A 21240-nucleotide genomic window follows, 5' to 3' on the forward strand; every position below is an offset into this window, starting at 1 on the left:
ACGAGTCCAGATGCAATACCGACTCTCTGGCCACACGTGACCATCTACAGCTGACAGCAGATCGTCTCTGCAGAATGTGCACGTTTGCATCTGAACCACGTGGTAACCACTGCTTCAGAAGGACAAGGAAGTATTCATTCCTACCTCATATATGTAAAAACCAAGGCTCAAAAGGGCTAAATAATTTGGATTCATGTCAAAACATATTCTGACTTCAAATGCCCTGTTTTCAGTTCACCAATGTGCCAATGTTCTGCTTTTGCCCGAGCGCCCATCAGGCCGGCCAGAGAGCAAACCAGCAGTCTAGAACCTCCCTCTGGTGTACATCAAGGCTTGGGCTATGAGAACGACTCCTCCTTTCCATGGCTCCACTCACTCTTCCTCACCAGGACCCACCTGTCCACACTGGGGCTGACCACGGGCCTAGGCTGGAAAGAGTGTGGGCCCCGCACACCCCTCTCTAGAAGCCTGTCTCTTCTCCTTCTGAGTCCTACTTCTTTTATCAATCCTTTCAAACCACCTGTGGCACAGTAAAAGTGATCGTTTAAAATTCATTCACTGTCTACAGTTTGGGCCTAAAGGGCTATGTTTTCATTCTGGGTGGGGCTGACTTTATAAAACCTCTGAGGACCTTATAAGAAATTTAAACGACCGGCAAATCAAGGCAGTAGTACTTAATCAAACCAGTGCTCCAAAAATGAATTCTCCCTCATGGACGATGATACCACATTTTAGCTGGTGGCCTGAAGATAACTGATGGCTGCTGGAATCATAAATTTAAAACCCTTTGAGATTTGTCCTGATCCTACTTCTGAATCTTAAATCTTAATCTTCCAATTTTTTTTTTTTTAATATTTTTGAGAGAGCACAAGCAGGGGGTGTGGCAGGCAGAGGGTGAGAAATGGGCATCCCACCGAGCAGGGAGCCCGATGCAGGGCTCAATCCCAGGACCCTGGGATCATGACCTGAGCTGAAGGCAGATGCTTAACCAACTGAGCCACCCAAGCAGCCCATCTTCCAATTTCTACATATGATTCTCATCCTTAATCAACTCTCATCAATAGTGTCAATGAACCATGAACTCGAACAAGAAAGGTCCCAACATTTCATTGGCTTATCTTTTTTCCAAAGGTGACTACCATTCCTCTCTTTTTCTTTTATCTTAACCAAATATTAAATGTACATATTAAATGGCCAGGAACAGCCCATAAAGCCAAAAGATCTGCTCTCTGCACTGTGGTCAAGCGCTTTCCAAACCCTCAGAAATTACTTCTATTTTGCATAGCCTTTCATTCTACGAAACCCCAAAGCCATCAAAAGAAGATCAAAAGGCTCTATCTGCTAAAGCAGTGAATATTAAAAGTACAGCACAAGAGTAAATAAATTCTTCATCCAAAAAGCAAACACAACCCAACAGACAAAACAAGCATTTCTAGCAGGATAACGCTGGTCATCATAAGAGGAAGTCAGTTGTCTTAAGAACATTCTAGGAAAATTAAGATTTTTTATTACTAAGTTGTTTCTTTTTTTTAAAAAGATTTTATTTATTTATTAGGGAGATGGAGAGAGAGCATAAGCAGGCAGTGCAACAGGTAGAGGGAGAAGCAGGCTCCCCGCTGAGCAGGGAGCCTGATACGGGGCTCCATCCCAGGACCCCGGGATCATGACCTGAGCTGAAGGCAGAGGCTTAACCCACTGAGCCACTCAGGTGCCCCTAAGCAGTTTCTTTTTATTTATTTGTTTGTTTGCTTATTTTTTAAAAGATTTTATTTGACAGAGATCACAAGTAGGCAGAGAGGCAGGCAGAGAGAGAGAGGGAGGAAGCAGGCTCCCTGGTGAGCAGGAAGCCTGATGCAGGATCCTGGGATCGTGACCTGAGCCAAAGGCAGAGGCTTTAACCCACTGAGCCACCCAGGCGACCCAAGCTATTTCTTTTTAAAGCGGCGCTGTGGTAGGTAAAGAATAGTCAAAAGAAAACCCAAGCATACTATTTCCTTTTAAAGTCTAGTTCTGGGGCAGCTGGGGTGCTCGGTCAGCTAAGCATCTGTTTTTTGCTCAGGTTATGATCCCAGGGTCCAGGGATGGAGCCCTGCGTCTGCTGCTCTCTCTCTTGCTGCCCCTTCCACCGAACTTGTGCTCTCTCTCAAAGAAATAAATTAAAATACGATTAAAAAAGTAAAAAAAAAGTTCTGGTCTCCCTTACTCCAAACAGGAACGCTCACAGATTGTGGGGAGACAGCACGGGAGGCCTCCCTCCTCACAATAAAATCCCATGATTCCACGTGCGATCAGTGACACAGGAGAAACAGAGTTACTGACTCAGTAACCGGTTTCTCTAGGTTTTGAAGCCTATCAGCATATAAACTGTATAAACATAAATATCACATTTAACAGCCTTTTATTTAATAAACCTTGACAAATGAACACAAATGAGCTAAACAGGAATTGATGCATCATGCATGAAAACTTCAGGCTGCATTTTTCCAACAGTATATTAATGACCTGAAAAAACAGGTTATAAGACTGGTCCTCCACTAAAATAAAAATCACTTAAGCTGTACACATGACAGTTCCTTAAAACTTTTATTTGTTTTTAAAGATTTTACTTATTTATTTGGCAGAGAGACAGACAGACAGCGAGAGACATTGGGAGTGGGAAAGGGAGAAGCAGGCTTCCTGCTGACTGGGGATGGGGGCCATGATCGTGATCGGAGATCATGATCTCAGCGTCCAAGGGAGACGCTTAATGACCAAGCCACCCAGGCACCCCCAACACTTTTTCTTTTTTTAAGATTTAATTTATTTCTTAGAGTGTGTGTGCAAGTCTGTGGGGATGGGGGAGAGAGAGGATCGTAAGCAGGCTCCAGGCCCAGGGCAGAGCTGGCCTGGGGGATTAATCTCAAGACCCCAAGATCACAATCTGAGCTGAAACCAAGAGCAAGACGCTTAGGAGACTGAGCCGCCCAGGCGCCCTGACAGTTGTGTTTGTAAAAGATACTGTAAGACTGAAGCTTCACCTGGTAGTGAACTGCTCAAACCATCAATTTATGAAAATCAGTGAATTACTGTTTCTCACATGTCCTATGTTTATGTTGCCACCTTGTGGAAACCAAGAAAAAATTTTAAAATTTACCCACTGTTGTTAAACAGGAAAGCCGTTAAGTTTTTCAGCTGTGTGTCACTACTCGCACTGTCTCCTCTGCCTTTTAGTTCTTCGCTTCTACAGAAGACAGGCGTCACCTGCTGAACCACACTCCCTGCGGGTATGGTGACAGGACACGGAGCCGACCCAAGGATGAACACTGGGGCCGAGATGGCAGCGCACCCAAGACTGAGCGCTTCTCCCCAAACAAAAGCTCTCCGTGGGCCACAGAGAATGATCTGAGAGCCTTTACTGGAGAGGGAATGTAGAGAGCTGAATGTACAGAATCTCAGAATGTAGAGAGCTGGAAAAAGTATCATTCTCACCCTTTGACAAACACGGCAATGCGAAGCAGGACAAACTACAAGTTCATGACTTTGCATGAATCTATCAGCTGGGATTCCTGGGCAAGCAATGAGTCTGAAAACTAAGGACGGACAGGGAGACCCGGAAGTCCTTCCTTGGCTGAGGCAGAGGCAGCCAGATACCCAGATACTGCTAAGAATTTAGCTAAAACAGCTAATGAGCTAGAAGAGGCAGAGTGAGGGCTGGCGAGGGAGTGCAGGGTCTCTGGGGGCTGCAGACAGAGGAAGAGTTCACCTTGTCTCGTAGGCTCTTCTTCAAGGACCCCCCAAGATGTTCACATAAAAAACTGGTGAGAGCCCTAAGAAAGCGACTTTCATGTAGGCCGGGCAAGTGGACCAGCTAGAGCTACAGCACGGCAGGCAACCCCACCCAGACCCTTTGCTCCAAGGACTGAAAGCCTTCATCTGCAGGGTATAGTTGAGGGAGAAGAAGGCAAGGAGCAATGGCAGCCTTAGGGCACTAGTGAAAGTCAATGCAGACAAAGCCACTCTACCCTGCCGGTGGGGAACAGTCTGAGGCCACACACCTCGCACTTAGGGATACAGTGGCTGCTCAAGGCTGAGGTTTACTCAGACCAACTGAGAAGGCCTGGCCCACCTTCTCTGCCCTCCCTAGCAGCCTAGAAGCACTGAAGGACAAGCAGGAGTGGAATATAGCTGAGAGAACCGTGAGAGTGTGAAGACAGACCCTCTCTGAGGTACCACAAACCTTCCTTAGGAAAATCCTAACACTAAAGGTGGAGGAGACATTCAGAAAAACCCTCACCAGACTGGCCCCACACTAGGCACAAGCATGGCCTGAGGAACCTGAAGGCTGCAGACGTGAAAAGTTAACCACAGCGACACAAAGGCTCAACCACAGCTCGGCTCCAGACTAGAAAAACAAACTCAAGCCCCATACTAAAGGCCTAGCATGGGACAGGTGTAGAGCTTTCCAGGCACGATTAAAACTATTTTCCTCAGGCTGAGATGTCCAGTTTCCCATAACTAGGAGATGTAGAAATGTAAGGAAACAACATACACCAAGAGACAAAGAATCAACAGAAGCAGACTCAGATATGCCACTGATGTTGGAACTATCCGATAGGTGATTTAAAATGACACTGATTAATACACTAAAAGGCTCAATGGAAAATGTGGACAGTGTGCAAGATCAAAATGGTCGCTTCAGCAGAGAGATGGAACCTACAGCAAAACCCAATGGGAATACCAGAAATGAGGAACAGAGTAAACAGAGATAAAGAATGCTTTTTGACAAGTTCAACTGTAAATGACACAAAATCAAGACTCAATGAACTTGAAGATAGGTTAGCATAGGTAAAACTGGCACCACAGAAAGAGAAAATGGAACATAAGAAATAAAAATACCTATGAAGGAAGGAGAAAGCACAACATACCCAAAAACATCATGTTCAAACTGCTGGGGAGTGGGAGAGAAAATCTTGAAAGCAGCTGAAGGAAAAATGGCACATTAAATACCTAAGAATAGGGGCACCTGGGTGGCTCAGTTGGTTAAGCGGCTGCCTTAGGCTCAGGTCATGATCTCAGGGTCCTGGGACTGAGCCAGGCATCAGGCTCCCTGCTCATCAGAAAGCCTGCTTCTTCCTCTCCCTCTGCCTGCTGCTCTGCCTACCTGTACTCTCTAATTCTGTGTCAAATAAAAAACCTTTATAACAAACAAACAAATACCTAGGAACAAAGGTAAGAACCAGGGCGGGCTTCCTGTGAGAGAACACACAAGCCAGAAGGCAAGGGAGGTACATCCTTCAAGTGTGGGATGAAAGTCTGTCAACCGAGAACTCTATACCCAGCTAATACCTCTCCGAAAGCTGAAGGAAGAATAAAGGTTTTCTCAGACAATCAAAATGGAAGAATTCTTTGTTAAAAGAAGTTCTTCATGCAGAAAGAATAGGACACCAAAGAAAATGTATCTATACCAAGAAGAGCACCAGAAATGGAATAAATGAAGGTAAAATAAATTCATATAAAAATAAACTGTTCTATTTTTAATTGCTCTAAAAGGTAATATCTAAAGCAGAAACAGTAGTGGTATAATGTGTGTTTATAACATATGTAAAAGCAAAATGAATGGTAACACAACTAATGAGAGGGAGGAACTGGGAGTGACTATCTGAAGGTCTTCATACAACATGTGGTACCACAAAATATCATGGGGAAGTGGTCTCTGATTAAAGCGGTGAATCTAAACCCTAGGGCAAACATCAAAACATTCAAAAAATAGTATAAATAATAAATCAAGGGTGAAATCTAATACAATCATAGAAAATGTTCAATTAACTCAAGAAGAGAGAAAAAACAGCTAGCTAGCAAGATGCTAGATTTTATCTAACTATATGAAATCACCTTAAATGTGAATGGTCTGAACACACCAGTTACAAGTTTGGATTAAAAAAAGCAAGACCCAGTTGAATGTCATTTATAAGAATCTTTTACTAAAAATGACATAGTTAAGTTTAAAAGAAAAGAAGACATTAACCAAAAGAAAGTTGAGTAGCTATATTAAGATAAATAGCAGATATCACATGTTATCTTGGGTCAATTCTCCAAGACAAAGCAATCCTCAGTGTGTGTGTGCATCTAAATGTGTCCACATCAAGGTGCCTGGGTGGCTCAGTGGTTAAAGCCTCTGCCTTCAGCTCAGGTCATGATCTCAGGGTCCTAGGATCGAGCCCGGCATCAGGCTCTCGGCTCAGCAGGAAGCCTGCTTCCTCCTCTCTCTCTGCCTGACTCTCTGTCTACTTGTGATCTCTATCTGTCAAATAAATAAATAAAATCTTTAAAAATAAATAAATAAATAAGAAAGAAATATGTCCACATCAATACAGAGGAAACAAAACTGACAGAACCGAAAAGAAAAATAGATGAATCCACAGCTGTAGTTGGAGAATTGCACTCCTCTCTTAGTAATCGATAAAACAAAGTCAGTGAGAACACAGAAGACCTGAATACCATAAACCAACTTAATTGACATTTCCATTGTCTCTATCCAAGACAGCAGGCTACCTGTATATTTCAAGTGCGCATGGAAAGACACACCATATTCTAGGCCATAACACAAACGTACACCAAAAAGAGAAATCATATGAAGTTAGGTTTGGTCTCCATGCACAATGGAATTATTAGTAATCCAAAATAAAGATTACCTGGAGAGTTCCACTATTTAGAAACTAAGCAGCAGCCTTCTAAATAACACAGCGGTCAAAGAGGAAGTTTCAGGGGATATAAAAAAATTAATATTAAACTGAAAGAAGAAAATACAGTTGTGAGATGTAGCAAAAGCAGAGTGAAATTTATAGAAAATGCTTATATTAAAAAAGAGAAAGGGTCTCAAGTCAATAATTTAAGCTTCCACTTTAAGAAATCAGAAAAAGAGAATAATTAAACCCATAATAAGTAGAAGGAAAGGTATATAGAGAAATGTATAAGTCAGTGACAGTGGAAATAGAAAAACAATGGGGAAAAAATCAATCGAATAAGCCAGTTCTTTAAAAAAATCAATAAAATTGACGAACTCCTAATCAGACTAAAAGAAAAAAAAAAGAACACAAAAGTTGGCATTATCAAGAATGAAAAGAGGGCTATCACTACAAACACCTTAAGATATTAACAGGATAATACAGAATACTGTGAACCTATTGATCTGACAACAGCTAAAATAGACTTTCATTCCTCAATAAGAAAAAGTCAACTTGAACAGTACTTTACCTACAAAAAGAAATAAAAGTCATTCTGAAACACTTTCAATAAAGCCAACCCTAGGTTAAGATAATTTCACTAGTAAATTCTAACAAAAGTTTAGGGAAGAAATAATAATAACTCTATACTTCTAAAAACTAGAAGAGGAAACACCTGCAAATTGATTTAGTAAGGCCAGCACTGCTCCAGTCCCAAAAGCAAACAAAACCACTACAAGACCAGAACCGTGACCACACTACAGAAGAGAACCATCCTCACAAACACACATAAAAGTCCTCAACACAGTATGAGCACACAGAATCCCAGGGATACCCAAGAATGACACATAACAACAAAGTGGGGTTTATCTCACAAAGGCAAAGCTGGTTTAACATTCAAAAAAACCGAATGAGCTCCAGCATACCAAGAGACTAAAGGAGGAAAACCATGTGGTCATTTCAACGTGTGCATCAATAAACGTCCGACAAAAATTTCATGTCCATTTGTGACAAAAGCTAAGAATAGAAGAGAACATTCTCAACTTAATAAAGAGCAGCTACAAAAACCCACAGCTGATGCTACACTTACCAGTAAGACACCAAGCTTTCTCCTTGAGATCTAAGGAATAGGAGCAGAGCAGGGGCTGACCACAGAGAGGCAGCAAGAGGGAATTTTTGGACTGATGGAACTGTTCTGTGTCATGGCTTTGGCAGGAGACACTTGTCTGTTTTTGTTTGTCAAAGCCTGAAGGACTATATAGCACCAAAAGTAAATTTTACGATTTGTAAACGAAAACAAATACAGAGACAAAGCACCTGAAGATTATAAATTGATAAAATACACATCGAATAACTAATAACATATATGTACAGTGATTTTTTTCCTATTTTCCAAATTTTGTAATATGGTCAGACCGTACTTGTATTTTAAAAAAAGACATATTATTTGTATTACCTTCCTGACCTAGTACTTACTACTGGAGTTTCAAGTTAAATTAATAATGCCAACATAATGACTCTGGCAGAACACCAGAACTGTACAAGCTGATACAGGTGTAGAAGAACGTTTTTTGCTGAGATGCTCCCTGTTTTCTCTTCACTAAGTTCTTGGGCTTTGCAGAGACTTCGATGCTCTGTCATCTCCTTGCTATTAGCACATTCGGGGCTGAGGATCAAAACTGTAGTCTTGCCTCCCACTAAAGACAATGGAGAGTTACTAGAAACAGCGGGCTCTTCATTGCAGGGCCAGTCATCTCTCAGGGAAAGCATTATAACCAGTAGAGTATTTACTCTTAGGAAGCAAGATCTGCTTCTCTAGTTCCAGTATGCAGTAGGGCACATGGAGAGGAGTCTCATCTCATTCACCAAGTCAGGAAAAGCACCACTAAAATACCTGATCACCCACATAAAAGACAAGAATGAATACAACCTATCTTTTCATTCGGTCGGTAGAGATTACTTCCTTTTTACAGGTAAGGTGATACAAAAGAAACTTCCACAAATAACCACTGCATTTACCTTGTTTTCTTCTTAGTTGAAGACAGCAGCTTGATGGATTGAAGGAGAAGGAATGACAACCGGGATTCGAATATGCTGAGGAGCTTGACCACTTCTTCTCGATTAAGACTCGGAGAGGAATCAGCAGCTGGAGTGGACTCATCGCTTTTAGGCTGAAAACAAGAAGTTACTTTACCTAAGCCGCCTGAGAGTGACCGCTTCATGGTAAAATGAAGGGACCAGAGTTTCAGTTCACTATGTAAACTTTTTAGCCAAAAACAAAACAAAAATGAAACTTTAGGTCATTTGTTTCTCTCCAGGCACAGCTTGTTGGTGGCAGTAGCTCTCCCGCCTCAGAGATCACTCTGACAGACTAAAACCTGAGAAAAATGTCTCACACCCAACAGGCACTTATACAGAAGAAATTAACCCCAAATGGAAATCTCCTGCTTTGCAACACCGCACAGAAAGGAGCAAGACGGAAATGGGCAGGCTATAGGGCTGGACAAACCAGGGCCGGATAAAGAAACAGGCTGGGGGACCATGGGGGCCTCTGGGAAGCTTTCAGCAACAGCAGAAGGCACCCTGAACGCTGGAATGCCAGGCAAACCGGAACTGCTTTCCAAGGAGCTTCAGCCCATTAATGGTTCAACTGCTCCCCTGCAGTTCCGGAGAGATTATAAAAGAGCTACACAACCCCTTCTTTCTTAAAAACAAACAGAAGAATAAAAAAGACCAAAGAAGCAAAAGGAAAACACGACAGAGACGTTATGCTACTGGGGTCTTACTAAGCTCCATGTGGTTAAAGAGAAAAATTTTAATACAAAACATATAGTTCCAACTTAAAAAGTTTAATAATTCCACCAAGAAAATACAACAGATCCCTGTTAATGAGTTTAGTGGAAAACACATATATGTATGAATGTCTGTATATACACATATACAGATGATATGAAGAACACACACATATACCCCAACTGCTCACTATATATGTTCACCACTTAGCTTAAGACACACAAAAAACAAATATATATTTTCTCCATTTACCTGGTCAAATTCCTCTACAAGCTCCTTTCTGATGAGCTGGAATGCATGCTTAGTTCTCACCATTATGTCAAGAGCCCCAGATAGTGTTTTTAATTTTCCAACATTGCTATTCTGACCTAAAGTGTTAAAAACACAAAAATTATAATTCATTTATTTATTTAAGATTTATTTATTTGACAGAGAGAGAAAGACAGTGAGAGCAAGAACACAAACAGGGGGAGTGGGAGAGGGAGAAGCAGCCTTCCCGCTGAGCAGGGAGCCTGATGGAGGGCTCGATCCCAGAACCCTGGGATCATGACCCGAGCCAAAGGCAGATGCTTAACGACTGAGCCACTCAGACACCCCAAAATGATCATTCCTTTAAATATAAATCTAGAAACCCATCCAGTGTCAATGTATTAATGAAAACGGACTTTCAAATCCTCTAACAGTTGCTCATGGGAATCTAAACAAATCAAACTCTCAGTAATCATCCTCATATGAAAATATTAAGTCTAGACAAAACAATAAATAACAACTGTCTCCCCGCGCCACCATTTACCTCTGTCAGGGTGAGAACATGACCACCTGACGGAGGACTCGAGCGTTAGGTCAAAGAAACCAGGTGGGACAAGTCTGGTCCAAAGGCCCCAAATGTTAACATTGCTTTTCTCAGGTACTCAATTTTTAAAACTTTCTTTTAGAAGGAAAATTAACCATACTTGTCATCTTAGCTAATTTGTTTCCAGTATCTATTTTTATGAAAATGATATCCGCTCTCTTGAAGGAATTCAAACATGGCAGAAAATTTAAAGATGCAAATGGACAAAGTCATCCAAACCCACCCCCAGACAGAGCTACTATTAATCCTGCCATCTAGTATACACTGGCAAAGGGTTAAAAATACTTTCAGTATAAAGTGTGTGTTTCTTTATTTTTGAGAGGGGTTGGGGGAGGAGAGGACAGGAGGGAGGGAAAGAAAGTCTCAAGCAAACTTCACACTGAGTGGAGCCTGACACGGCGCTTGATCTCATGACCTTGAGTCACAACCTCAGCCAAAATCAAGGGTCTGATGCTTAACTGATGGTGCCACCCAGGCACCCCAGTAAAAAAGTTATTTTTTAAAAACTCTTTTGAATAGGTAATAAGTTCTCAAAGTGTAAAGGCTGAATGAGAAAACAGTGAGGGCCTTCCTCCTGGGACCCCAGGTGCCATCCCCAAGACAGCAATATCACTTTCTGGTGTATCCTTCTGGGATCCTCTACTCAAACAGTCATCTACCAGGGTAAATATTACATTTATTTTAATTTTATACAAGCAAACAACTGAAAATAAAATCAAATGAACAGCTGTACTTCAAAGAAACGTTTGTTTCTTTACCGCACGAGAGCTATTCCTCCAAAGACCCCTCCTGCAGAAGGGGAGCAGGTGGGCAGGAGCGACAGAACTCAGGAAGACACATTGAGTGTGGAGCAGCAACTCCTCCCCCTGCTGTGGGCACCCCACCCTCCAAGCCCGCTGCAGCCTCCCTCCCCACCGGCTCACGCACCTGTCGCCTGCCCCAACAAAGGTGGCGCTCATCCACCTGCCTCCCACCTTTCCCCTCCCTTCCCACTTAGCTCTACCTTGCTCGGGATCTAAGTTCTAGTTCCATAATCCACAGCTGCCAATGTCCGCTGTGGGTTTACAGGACTCCAATGGGACCACTGCTTCTCCCTTCCTGTGCTGTTCATGGTCATGTTGTCACAGATCTAATGCTCTCAACTGACTTATCATATTTTTTATCCCAAGAGAGCACGGGCTACATTTCAATATTTCTACAAAGATAAGTTGGTCAAAGAACATAACCAAATCCATTTCCTAAACTTTAAAAAGTTTAGAGACTTCTCCTGGCTCCTACCCAAAGCCATTAACTATGGGCATATTAAAAAGAAAATGACATTATTTAATTCAAGAGAGATCCCCAGGTCTGTCTCACTCAAAGAGGATCCAACAGGAAGTTAATGTGCACAGATCTGCGAAAGGAAAAAGTCAGGACTCACTGGTCATTTGGAATTCTGCAAACGCCACTCTTTCTAACTGCACTCGAAGCAGCTCACAGGGAGCGTCTCTGAGAAGCTGAAAGAGCTTAACAGCTTTGCTGTAGTGAAGGTCCGCCAGCACCCGGTGCTGCTTCCTCAGATGCTCGTCACCAACCTGCATGAAAAATCAAGTAAGACCAATCTTAACGCCTGGGCTTCACAATAACTACTTACCACGTCTCTGACTGGATCACTAACTGTCACTTAGTGTTGTTATTTTTTAGGAATCTTACAGTTTTATTACAGTCTTCTTTCTTTCTTTCATTATTAGTTTCTTACAGTCAGGTGTTTAATGTGCTTTTGGTTAATTTTTGTACATGAGGCTCTGCAGGAGTCCAACTCCACTGCCTTGCCCGGGACATCCAGCCGTCCTGGCACTATCTGCTGAAAAGACAACTCTGTCCCCATTGTGTTGTCTTGGAATGCCAAAGCCTGCTTTTGCCCTTAGGCTATTAGGCCATCTGGGCAAGCCTGAATCTTGGCGAGGACCTCCTGGGGCAAGGGGAAGTGTGTCCAGGGCCAGCTTAAAGTGAAAAGAAATCCTCTCTGATTAAGCTGCACCTCAAAGGACGACAGTGTCAGGGTAAGGGCACCCGGAGAAGGCCCATACCCAGGGGACTGCAAGCTAAGCTGTCTTGGTCCTGAGCTAAGAAACGGGAAACAGCAACACAAACAAGAAAACATCCCTGAGAAATCCCAAGATTCCTCAGCAGTAGCCAGGCAACCCCCCCGGAGGAAGGCACCTCTAACCTGGGCCTCTGTTTGTCCTCAAACACACACACCTGGGTGCAGGGCCTCACGCACAAGGCTGTTCACAGCACTGCTTCCCAAAGCCTCGCAGTGAAACAACACCAAAGTCCAGGAATCACAAAATGGATAAACTGTGACATATTAAATGAATACTAATTAACTAAGAAAATGCACCAACCAGGAGGAATCTCAAAAACACCATGTGTGTGAAAGGCAATAAACCACTGAATACGTACAGTATGATTTCTCCTACAGAGTTCCTGCCAGGCCGAATACTTACATGGTAAAACAGAAAAGGTACAGATATCCTGGGAAATCCAGGACATAGTTATTCTGGGTGGAGGGACAGGCACACAGGATATATGATTTCACAACATAATACCAATTATAGTAGACAAAAATATACAGCACAGATGAGAGAGGAAAAATCACCTCCACTGCAAGTTTTTCTAAATCAGTGAACAGAATAGATGACATTTAAATAGGTAGTAAAATATAAGAGAAACACCCAGCACACTTTGAAATGGACCTGGCATTGAACTTCGGCTGGACCGGCAGTACCTGATTTCGCAGACAGCTGTGGTACATGGACGCCAGCCTGTGATGGATGGTCGCGGCTCGATACTGGCAGAGAGGCTGTCGCGCGGACACGGAGTCCACATCACAGTGCTTCAGGGACTTCATCATAGCCTCGCTGACTTCTTTCTCAATCTGTGTGTTTTTTTTTTTAAGGGAGAGGAGAAGAAAATGATAAGACTATAATCTTAAATAAAAACATTCAAATACTGCTTGTTAAAAAAGATATACTTGATGTCTATTAAAGCATAAATGAAGCTGAAGGCTTCTTTTACAGCCCCACAAGTATTACTACCTGCTCCTGAGCTTTCCTAGATAATGGAGCATAATCTTGCTGTAGAGTTGCCATTGTGAAGTAAGTAGTGGACAATTCCCAGTTCACTGAATCCCAGACAGCCGGGTGGATGTCTCGTGTTCCCAGGGACCTCAGGGCTTTCAAATAGTAATCGACAGCCTGTGAGGGAGGGAAAAACCCAGGTCGGGCTCAGTCTACATCTATGCCAACAACACATGAAAATAAAACATACTTTAAAATAACCCAGATGTTAATCTGATGTGGGAACAGTTTACAGAAGGGCAGTGCTGTGAGGAAAGGAAAAAACTGTATCAATGAAACTAGTTCAGTGACGCGAGCCGCTTCAAGTGGGCTGCGGGCCCCGCCACATTTCCACAGTGGGTCTGGCACCAGCCTCAGTGCTCCCTGCCTCAGGCTCATGCACAAGGATGCACTTCCTTCCTTTGGTTTTTTCCCTTTCTAAATGAAAACGTGTTTATATAGCTAGTAAGCCAGAAGAAACTAACTTGATGAGCCTAAGGATAAAAAATTGCTGGATCCGACTATAAAAAGCAGCAACCCCTTCCGCCCTTTACCACCCCCAGCCTGAAGGCCACGGTCATTCTATTGAAGCAAACCACACTGAATTGCATCATCTAGCAATAATTTCTGCATTTCTTGTGTGCATCACCTACTTCTTTTCTATGTATCTATTAAACATAAAAAAACTATAAAAAGGTCAATTTCATTTTAAAATCTCCATGCATGCAGCGCCTGGGGGGTGCATCTGCCTCTCGGTTTCAGCTCAGGTCGTTGTCTTAGTGCCGTGAGATGAAGCCCTGCATCTGGCTCTGTGCTCGGCAGGTGGTCTGCCTGCGTCTCTCTCTCCCGCTTCTTCTGCTTCCTCCTCCCATACTCACACTCCAATAATTAAATAAATCTTAAAAAAAAAAAAAAAAAAAAGCCTCCCATGCCACAAACATTCTTCACAGCGCTCACCTAGTTGTGAAGTACCTGTTAAAGGAGAGCTCTTGGGTTTCGTGCGTGGCTCAGTCAGTTCAGCATCTGACTCTGGGTTTCGGCTCAGACCATGATCTCAGGTTCCTGAGATCTCAGGGTCCAGAGCCCATTGGGCGCTACACATTGCACGGAGTCAGCTTGCCCTTCCCCTTCCCCCCTGCCCCTCTGCACCCCCTCAAATACATAAAATATTAAAAAAAAACAAAAAAGAACTCTTGTTCCTTGCACCATCTCTAACACTGGATGTTACCACTTGCCAGGATACCTGGCAATTAACAGGCAGACAAAAGAAACTCACTTTTTAATTTAAATTTTATTTTCATAAAAGTTTAGAATTTTAAATTCTTACATATTTGCCCCTTAATGAGCACTGGGTATTACATAAGACTGATGAATCACAGACCTGTACCTCTGAAACCAATAATACATTTTATGTTAATTTTAAAAAGTTTTTATGAATATATATTTTTTCACTAAAAAATACATAGATTTTATATATTCTAAACTCTTTTTTCTACTGGGGCAATTTATTTTCATTAATTATTTTTTATCATTTATTTTTAAAGTAAGCACTACGCACAAACGTGGGGCTTGAACTACAACCCCAAGACAAAGAGTCATGCGCTCCGGCAACGGAGCCAGCCAGACATCCCCCTCTTCAATAGTTCTTAATGTTTCTTTATATACGACCTCTGATCTGTCCTTTGTTATCAATATTTTCACTAGATTGGGGTTTGCTTTTCAATTTTGCTTTCTGTTGTGCATTTGGAAATCATTACTTCTCCACATTTAAATGTGTCCAAGGTTACTCTGTGATCCCTGCCTGTGGTGTGGTGCCGGGAAAGGCCTGTCCCATCTCATCACCTGAAGCTCCTCCTCCACTTTCTCAGTTCCCTTTCTCCACGTCAGCCTTTAATCCACCTGTCTTCTCTGCGTACACCAACACAACTCACTGGATAATCATCTTTCCAATACGCCCCCTCTAACACTAAATTCTCGCATTCTCGGGCCAGTCTGTAAGTGTTCTGTCTCCTCCTGGGCCATCACTATAGTTCTAGTTAGTTTTATAATATTTTCAGGGAGCAATGGCAAAAGTGAATGACAAGTAGGTATAAATGGATGGGGTCGGACATGCAAGCGTGTTACCTTATTGTAATACAAGCCTTCTTCTGGTGAGAACTCCCGCTTAAATTCATCGCCGGCACCACAGTGCGCCTGCGCACAAATCCGCATGAGTCTCCCAGTGTTACACAACAGAAGAGCAGCGTTTGTGGCATCATCAATTGACTCAAAGTTGTGAATTCCTTTTTCAAAACAAGAAAAGCTTTTTTTCCACAACTGCTGCTCCGCAGTAGACACACTTTTGCTCACTGCACAAAAGAAGAGAAAGAAAACCACACGTCAGCAGACATCCATGTCAACCCCCTGTGCATCCCAGGCAAGGACAAGGGAAGGAGGACAGGGACAGAGCAGCTGAGGAACCAGCTGTGTGCAGCCACTGCAGTGCCCTGCTCTCATCCTAGATGGGGCGCGGTTCCCACGTCTGGTGTTCTTCTAGGAGAAACAGACACCGGGGCACGCACAGAGAGAAGATCAGGTAAGGACACAGCGAGAAGGTGGCCATCCGAAAGCCACGGACAGAGGCCTCAGAAAAACCCAAACTTGCTGGCTCCTTGATCTTGTCTTCTGGCTTCCAAATTGTGAGAAATATGGTTTCTGTTGTTTAAGCCACCCGAACTGTGGTTATTTTGTAAGGCGGCCTGAGTGAACTCACGTAATACTCCAACATGGCCCTCTTTCATTATGAAATGACAGATACGAAAACAAGCAAATAAAAAGATCTGAGCAAAGCCCTATTTTATAAAGATTCACAACACAGTCTCAGGGAGTTAAGAGGTCTGGTCTGGGTTGTATCTAATTCTCCTAGGCTTCTGACTACCACTTTGCATGCTCCTTCACAGACTTCCTCCTCTAGAGACACCTTAAAAGCACAGGTTATTACCCAATAAAATACATATATTATACATATAACAAAACTTTTTAACAAGCGTGACCTCTTCGCACCCCAGGGCCAAGCACAGCTCACAGACTACCAGGCACTCGTGGTTCCTCAACTCACCTGCCGCCCTCCATTCTCCCACGGCCCTGTTCCTTCCTCCCACCGGCAGGTCTTCACATTTCCAGCATTCTCATGGATCCAGCTATCCCCTCCCCACGACATCTGAGTAATCTCCAACAACATCCTGCTAACCCAAACAGCTCTAAGTACAGATTTCTAACCAACGACTGAGGCAGACCTTCCACTCACATGTCCACACGTCTCTCAGACTTGACAGAGGCCCAGCTGAATCTGTTATCCTCTGCCTGAATCACAAAAGACCACGTGCTGCTACTCTCACCAGTCACCCGACCCTGCATCTCTAGTCCTGCTCAGTGCTGCTTACTCGGTCTGGACAGCAACCCCTTCCATGTCTCTGCCTGTTGATATCCTACGTCATGTACCAATCTGCTCAAACCACACCTTCTTCCCAAAAGCCCTCGAAAAACCCCACAACTTCAAAATACATGTCCTTTTCCCACACTTCTACTATACTGCATCTGTGCTTATGGTATTTTTCAAAGATTTTTATTATTTTTTTTTAAGACTTTTTATTTTTACGTATTCTCTACACCCAACATGGGGCTTGAACTCACAACCCTGAGATCAAGAGTTGCACCCTCTACTGACTGTGCCAGCCCAGCGCCCCATAAATCTGTTTCTCTCTCTGGCTTCCTGACATGAAAGAGAGCTATGCTGTAGTCAATTACACACCCAGCACAGAGCCTAGCACAGAGCCTGGCACAAGCTGCTTGTGCACTTCACTTCTGATCAGATGAATAACAGAGGACACTGAAATGATGACTCTTAAAGGGAAATGTATTTTCCTATCTTTATTTCTCAAGAACTTAAGAATAAAAGAGTCTTCAACAGAGCACCCCTTTCTTTTCAAGATTTTATTTGACAGTGAGAGACAAAGTGAGAGAGAGAACACAAGCAGGGGGAGTGAGACAGGGAGAAGCAGACTCCACTGAGCAGGGAGGCCCGATGCAAGGTCGATCCCAGGACCCTGAGATTATGACTTGAGCCAAAGGCAGATGTTTGACGACTGAGCCACCCTGGCGCCCCAGAGCACCCCTTTCTAGATCCAGTCAGTGCCATAATACTAAGCTCAGACATAAAAGCAGCGTGATTTTCTCTGAGAAGAGGCAATAAAGAGCGGCCTCCAAAGAGATACTCACCGACTCGCTCACTCTGCAGAGCAGCAGCCTGATTCATGTAAAACACACCAATTTCATTTCTAATGTTACCCATTCTCTTCAATACTTGGACATAGTGTTCTGGGTTCTGGCTTTTTAAGTCACTAAATTGCAAGATTTCATTAGCAGCTTCATAACATTTACAACTGACTGAAAGCTGACTCTCTAAGTCTGTAGACAAATCAGTTGCCCATGCGAATCCTTGAAACAAAAAAGGAAACATCACAGTGAGTCCCGAGAACTCTTCTTCCTTAGGATTCAAGTAATCTACTTTTAAGACAACAAAAGAAATCCAATATGGTATAAACCTAGTATAAGAGTCAATCAATATAAGTAAAATTTTAAGTTTTAAAGTAAAGATCTTTTAATTTAGAAAACTTCATTTTCCTGGGATATTAATGTTTTGAATAAAGAAATATTCTCTTGACCAAAAATACCAAACAATTTCCATCAACTGGATTTTACCAAGCACTCTTGCTCATTGGTACAGACTTAAAGTTCACTGATACAAGGTAGATCATCTTTCTTCTTTTTAATTAATGGAAATAGTTCTTGAAATAAAGCTCTGATTGCTACAAGAGGCTACTTAACAGACATTATGGTCTGAATGTCAGTTTACCTCACTGAAAAAGTGCTACATATGCTCTCAAAGACTTCAACATGCCATCCAGTGGGACTGGAGTAAACTTGGGTGCAGGGCCCAAAATTCAAGGAAGAAAAAAGGGAGCAGCTCCTGCTGCTCACCGTGGCATACGTGGGAGAACGTCACCCTCAAGCCCATGTGTTTTAAAGGAAACATGATGGGAGTGGTAAAAACACCAAGGATTTTCTCCCTGTGTCTATGAAACCAATCATCTGAGAAACTCAGAAAGAGGGAAGGCCAAGAAAGAGGGCAAAAGTGAGGAAATACTACATTCCCCTCACTGACTTCCCGAGATGGCAAATGTTCAAAAGTTTTAGGGAGGCAGATATCAAATAACGTCAACACTTCCAGAGCAAAATACAACAATGCCATGATATGTTACAAAGGTGGACCTCCTAGCTCATTTACCGCCCTGACTGCAGTGAGCTTATGGCTGTACTAAGGATACAGCTGCAGTGGACTAATTCTTTTCCCCAGTTTTAAAATCGCACAACCCCAAAACAAAGTAATATATTCAGTATGACAGTCAGCCATGAACTAAGTTTTAAAAAAATGGTCTCTGGATGTGAGCCCCCAGAAATCATTCAGAAGGTAATTCATTCACTTTTACCCAACTGTTACTCCTTTACAAAAGGAAACCATGGCTTGGTTCACTGACTACAAAGTTACCGAGGAAAACCTCTTGAAAAGATGAGAGTAAAAAAGTCAACACAATTGTCTTAGAGCTTATTTTATCTTTAGTTCTAGTTGTATAATTAGTAATTATGAAATATTTCAAAATCGCTTAACACACAAATACACCAGGGATCATGCTCAATTTTAAAACTAAGCAATCAATGAAACAAAACTGCAGTATCAAAACACTAACATTTTTGCCACCGTCCTGGCATACTCTGATAAGCATGATCTGGACGGACTAATGCCACGTGCATAGCATGTCCGGTCTCACTGGCATACCTTGGCAACTGGACTCCCTATGGAGGCTGTGTAGTATCTCCTGATCTTCTTTCGTTTGATAATTAAACTCCTCGAGATGCGCCGCTCTGTTGTTCGCATTCTGGGCCAGCATCAGCTGGATGTCCCCACAGAGCGTCAAATACTGAGACAGAAACAGCAGCACTTCCGAAAGCATGTTGGTGCAGAGGCAGCAGTAAGTATCTAGGCAGAAGGGGTGGGAAAGAGAAAAAACACCGGGGTATTGAAAGTTGATGACTACAGTGAGTATTAAGAAAAGTTGTTACTAGCCGAAAGCTTTGTACCACTGTAGCTCTTCAGTTTATGTTACGGCAGCTATCACGTGTAGCTTCGTGTATTTCAAAGGAAGAGATAACCACTCAGCACAAAATAAAATACGAAGTAACACACTCAAGACTAGAAAAAGTTATTTCAAAATTAAATTTTACAACAGAAACAGGAGTAAAACTTCACTGTGATTCAGATGCCTTTTCTGTTTTCCCCTCCCAATGCCTATGAAGTGTAATAGTTTACAGTGACTTACCATGGCTCTGCAAAGCTAATTTGATGTATCGTAACGCTCTTCCGTATTTCTGAAGACTCATGGCAGCATCAGACAAAACATAATAGGCCTTTGATGACTTGAGAATCAGCTGGAGTTTCATTTTATGTTGCCAGGAACCAGGGATCATTCCAGATTGACTGGAATAATTACCCTTCTGAAGGGAGCCCACTATGACATGGGAGGAGAGGAAAGGAAGCACATTTTCTTTGAATGCAAGTCTCACTATAAAAAAATAAAATAACGTTTCTTCATAGAAACAGTCCAGGCTTAAGTACTATGGCTACAAGACTGATGTATACTGCACTTTATTACTAAAAAACAGAGTAAAACGGCAGTGTTTCAACAGATCCTCACTGGGATTTCTGAAGGCGCTCTGCTCCCTGCTGTCAACTCTGTCATTCTCTTTCAGGGTCACTGACATAAATGCACTCATGACTGGCATGACCTTTCTCCAGTCTATGTCAACCTGCCAGAAAGTTTACCTTCCCCCGCTTAAAAAAAAAAAAAAAAAAAAAAAAAAAAAGATTTTATTTATTTGACAGAGAGAGACACAGTGAGAGAGGGTACACAAGCAGGGGAGCAGCAGAGGGAGAGGAAGAAGCAGGCTTCCTGCTGAGCACGGAGCCCGATGTGGGGCTCAATCCCAGGACCCTGGGACCATGATCTGAGCCAAAGGCAGACGCTTTAACAACTGAGCCACCCAGGCACCCCTGAAAGTTTACCTTCCTAAAATAAGCTTTAATTATGGTGGGAGCCCTGTTCTAGAACACCGAAATGGCTTCACACCACTTACAAGCACCTTAGCCCACATCCTATGTGATATTTTTGTCTTCCTCCCCAGTATTCCACTCCTACTACCCAGTAGCCAAGGTCAAGTTACAGCTTGTTGCCCACAAAGATGCCTATTTTTTCTAAGCTCCCCTCTTAATGGGCTGTTTCCTCCACAGGAACATGCTTTATTTAAAATCCAGCCTACTACTACCTTCTTCATCTAACAAACGATCACTTTTGTGCCAAGCACTGTGCCAGATGCCAGAAGCCGTGACATGAAGTTCTATGCGCTCCATCCTTGGAGATCTCACACACCAGCGGTAGAGACAGGCTGCTAACACAAACCATGGCAAATCTATTTTAAGTGCAGCTACAGAGGTGAGAACAAAATGCTGTGGGAATTCCCCTCCCTAGTCTCTGAGCCTCAAGATTTCCCTTTTTTTTTTTTATTCGTGACAACACGAATCTTTCAAACCAATGAAAGGTACTTACAATCTCTTACAGTTTTAGTTGTGCATGTATTTCTTTTTCCTCTGTAACTGTTTTCTCTGTGTGAGGTTTGGTGAGAATACCAGAACTGCTTA

At 42.7% G+C, this 21240-nt stretch overlaps 1 protein-coding gene across 2 annotated transcripts in view; it reads right to left on the reverse strand.

The window, feature by feature from the left end:
* Nucleotides 1–21240, reverse strand: part of EDRF1 (erythroid differentiation regulatory factor 1) — a 42596-nt gene that overhangs the window by 1826 nt on the left and 19530 nt on the right. For both annotated transcript variants that reach the window (XM_059172879.1, XM_059172878.1), the window contains 9 exons: nucleotides 19865–20053; nucleotides 19324–19524; nucleotides 17706–17924; nucleotides 15573–15796; nucleotides 13428–13586; nucleotides 13118–13267; nucleotides 11768–11921; nucleotides 9747–9862; nucleotides 8721–8872 (listed from right to left, as the gene is read on the reverse strand). In XM_059172879.1, the coding sequence (XP_059028862.1) occupies nucleotides 8721–8872; nucleotides 9747–9862; nucleotides 11768–11921; nucleotides 13118–13267; nucleotides 13428–13586; nucleotides 15573–15796; nucleotides 17706–17924; nucleotides 19324–19524; nucleotides 19865–20053 (1564 nt within the window). The remainder of the gene's footprint in view (nucleotides 1–8720; nucleotides 8873–9746; nucleotides 9863–11767; nucleotides 11922–13117; nucleotides 13268–13427; nucleotides 13587–15572; nucleotides 15797–17705; nucleotides 17925–19323; nucleotides 19525–19864; nucleotides 20054–21240) is intronic.

This window comes from Mustela lutreola, chromosome 4 (genome assembly GCF_030435805.1).
Source record: "Mustela lutreola isolate mMusLut2 chromosome 4, mMusLut2.pri, whole genome shotgun sequence".
Lineage (NCBI taxonomy): Eukaryota > Metazoa > Chordata > Mammalia > Carnivora > Mustelidae > Mustela > Mustela lutreola.